Source organism: Petaurus breviceps, unplaced genomic scaffold (genome assembly GCF_028583685.1).
Source record: "Petaurus breviceps papuanus isolate PSGF00001 unplaced genomic scaffold, PetGlider_PUasm1.0 90825, whole genome shotgun sequence".
Classification (NCBI taxonomy): Eukaryota; Metazoa; Chordata; class Mammalia; order Diprotodontia; family Petauridae; genus Petaurus; species Petaurus breviceps.
The window spans coordinates 22,946,036-22,948,924 of NW_027187353.1; the positions used below are offsets into that span (position 1 = coordinate 22,946,036).

The 2,889-nt window shown below is 38.9% G+C and overlaps 1 protein-coding gene across 1 annotated transcript in view; it reads left to right on the forward strand.

The window, feature by feature from the left end:
• Positions 1 to 2,733, forward strand: part of DNAJC12 (DnaJ heat shock protein family (Hsp40) member C12) — a 5,298-nt gene extending 2,565 nt beyond the window's left edge. Inside the window, 1 exon segment of the mRNA XM_069071561.1 lies at positions 2,361 to 2,733. Within this exon segment, the coding sequence (XP_068927662.1) occupies positions 2,361 to 2,489 (129 nt within the window). The 3' untranslated portion in view covers positions 2,490 to 2,733.
• Positions 2,734 to 2,889: the final 156 nt, after the last annotated feature.

Consider the following 2,889-nt stretch of genomic DNA (forward strand, 5'->3'; position numbering starts at 1 on the left):
ACACACACACACACACACACACACACACACACACACACACACACACAAACCTAGCCGTGTAACCTTGGGCAAGTTACTTAACCCCAATTGCCCTCCAAAGGGCAAAAAAAAAATGTTTCGTTCTGTTGACAGAAAACAAGAACTAGTTGTTTGTTCAAGTTCATTTAGAAAACACAAGGTTAGTGGATAGATGTTTGGACTAGAAGCCAAGGAAACAACGGTTCAAACTCCACCTCTGAACCTTGCTTGTGTCATTCCAAGAAAGCCCCATGACCTTTCTTAGGCTCCACGACCAGTAAAATGTCTGTAAAGTGGGCTTCACCATCATTCTATACCCAAGCTTGTTTTGTGGTGACCATCAAAAGAAGTAAGGTCTGTAAAGCATTTTGCAAACCTTGAAGTGTTATTTAAATGTGACTCATGACCTTTATTTATACTATTTCTAGCCCCACCTCTCAAACCCTGTGTTACAAACAGCTGAGCATTTATGTACTAAGCACCTGCTTGGTGACAAGCAGTGTGTTAGGCACCTGAAGTGAAACAGTTTCTGGTAGTTAAGAAAGAGCCAAAATATCACCCATGGGCTTGTTGCTGATCCTTTGAGTGATATTGAGTCATGTTTCTTACCTCATTCATCTAAGAAAATTTTCCTTAGCATTAAGAGAGTGCCTTTGTCTACCCTTCCTCACAATTTTGTCTGCCTTTCTTCCTACCTTCTGTTTTCTGCTTCAATTGTGAACCTATCTATGTTGAGTCAGAAGGCTTCCATAGATTTTATTTTTTTATTAAATTTTTAAAAATCATGAATTGGAAAATCCTTGATGAATTGTAACTTTTCATATATAAAGTCAGAATAAGTGGGTTGTGTATGAAATCATGACCCAGTTACATTCAGCTTGTTTAAAATCATATGCGGGGGGGGGGGGGCGGCTAGGGGGCTCTGTGAATAAAACACCAGCCCCAGATTGAGGAGGACCCCAGTTTGGTTCCAGCCTCAGACACTTAACACCCACACACACACACAAAACTAGCCACGTAACCTTGGGCAAGTTACTTAACCCCAATTGCCCTCCAAAAAAGGGCAAAAACAAAAACAAAACAAAAAAAAAGTGAACTTTTAACACACACAAACAAAAACCTAGCCGTGTGACCTTGGGCAAGTTACTTAAACCCAATCCAAAAAGCAAAAAACAAAACAAAACAAAACTGTGCTAAATTTAATGTAGGCCCAGCATTGCCCTGCTTGTTTGATTCCCCTTCTGAACCTCATCCCCCTCTCCATTGTGTATTTTAAAAAAATGTTTCACTGGCAGTCTTCTTCTTCCCTAGATTTTTTTTTTTTTGCATCACTGCTCATCCATCTCTTCCCCTGTAACCAATACTTGTACTCAAGCAAAACAAGCTTGTGTTGTTTCAGTTGAGTCAGAAAGTGTACAAGTCTCCTTTTGCATCTACAATCTGTGATGACCGGCTTAAGCCTCCCATTGGTCATTGCATTGAACAAACACCACAAAGAAAGATTCTGACTTCAAGAAGCTTATATGTTACTGGTGAGGGGTGGGGTGGGGGTGCAAGAGACACAGATAAGTAAATAAAAGTAATTTTAAATATGTACAAAGTTAAATACTAAGTAAATTTACCATTTAGCTAAACTGATATAAAAGTGATACTATTTGAACAATGACGTAGTGATAAATAGCTTTCTGGTCTTTGTCCACTAAAGGAAGGTTCTTTTGGGGAACAAATGTAATAGGCGGATAATTTTCATTTAACATACATGTTCTTGTGTGATCATCACCATAACTCTCTATGGTAGGTATCACAGACAATATTGTTATAGTTACCACATGTGTGTTGTGTTCAAGCCTGGACACCATCTTTTAGGAAGGACATGTGTGAGCTAGAGGTGGCCAGCCAGCATGGGGAAGGGCCTTAAGCCCAGGCCACAGAAAGGGCAGATGAACTAGACATATTGAACTTGGAAAAGAGAAAACTTAAAAATAACTGCCATTAAGTGCTTAGAGGGCTGTCCTGGGGCAGAAGGATTATGGGACTTGAAGGTTATGGCAAAATAACATAGGAGGTTGGGGTTGGACTTTGTGGCCTCTGGGAGAAGTTCCTTAAACTCTGCTCACCATTTTATGAATTACAAAAGTAAGGAGCAGGAAGTGTAAGTTACTTCAGAGGCAGAATATGGAGGATCCAGTTCCTTCCTGAATCTAGGAGCTACAATCTTTCCCTTACACATTCTGCCTTCCAGGATCATGACTTGTCTTCTTGAAGAGCTGAAAAAGCTCCTATACAAATGCTATATCCATCACTAACCTTACTTGGTTATTGAAGCCTCAATTTTCTTTCAGGTTGACCAAATCCTGGCAGAATTTAAGATCAGAGCCCTTGAATGTCATCCTGATAAGAATCCTGAAGATCCCAAAGCAGGTAGCTTTTTGTAATTGAAAAAATTCAAGTGTAAGCATTTTTCTTTTTAATGAAAATTAATTTTACAATTTATATTGGTATTTTCCACGTGTACATTGCCTTCACTTTCAAATATATTTCTTCTCTTTCTCCTACCAAGAGAGTAATAACTTGTATCAAAGAATTTTTCAAGAAGAGAAAAAGCAATTTCACAAAAATAACACATTAACTGAGTCTTATGCTATATTCAGTGTTATACTATCCACCCATAGTCTCCTACGCCTCTAAAGAAGAAAGGGAAAAAAACAACAACAACAAAAGAGAGGAAAATACATTTTCTTATTTCTTTTTCAGGACTATGCTTAGCCCTTACAAGTGGACAGCTGGGTCCTTTTTCCTTTCCTCCCCTCCCCCCAATACCCTTCTTTCCTTTCCTTTCCTTTCCTTTCCTTTCCTTTCCTTTCCTTTCCT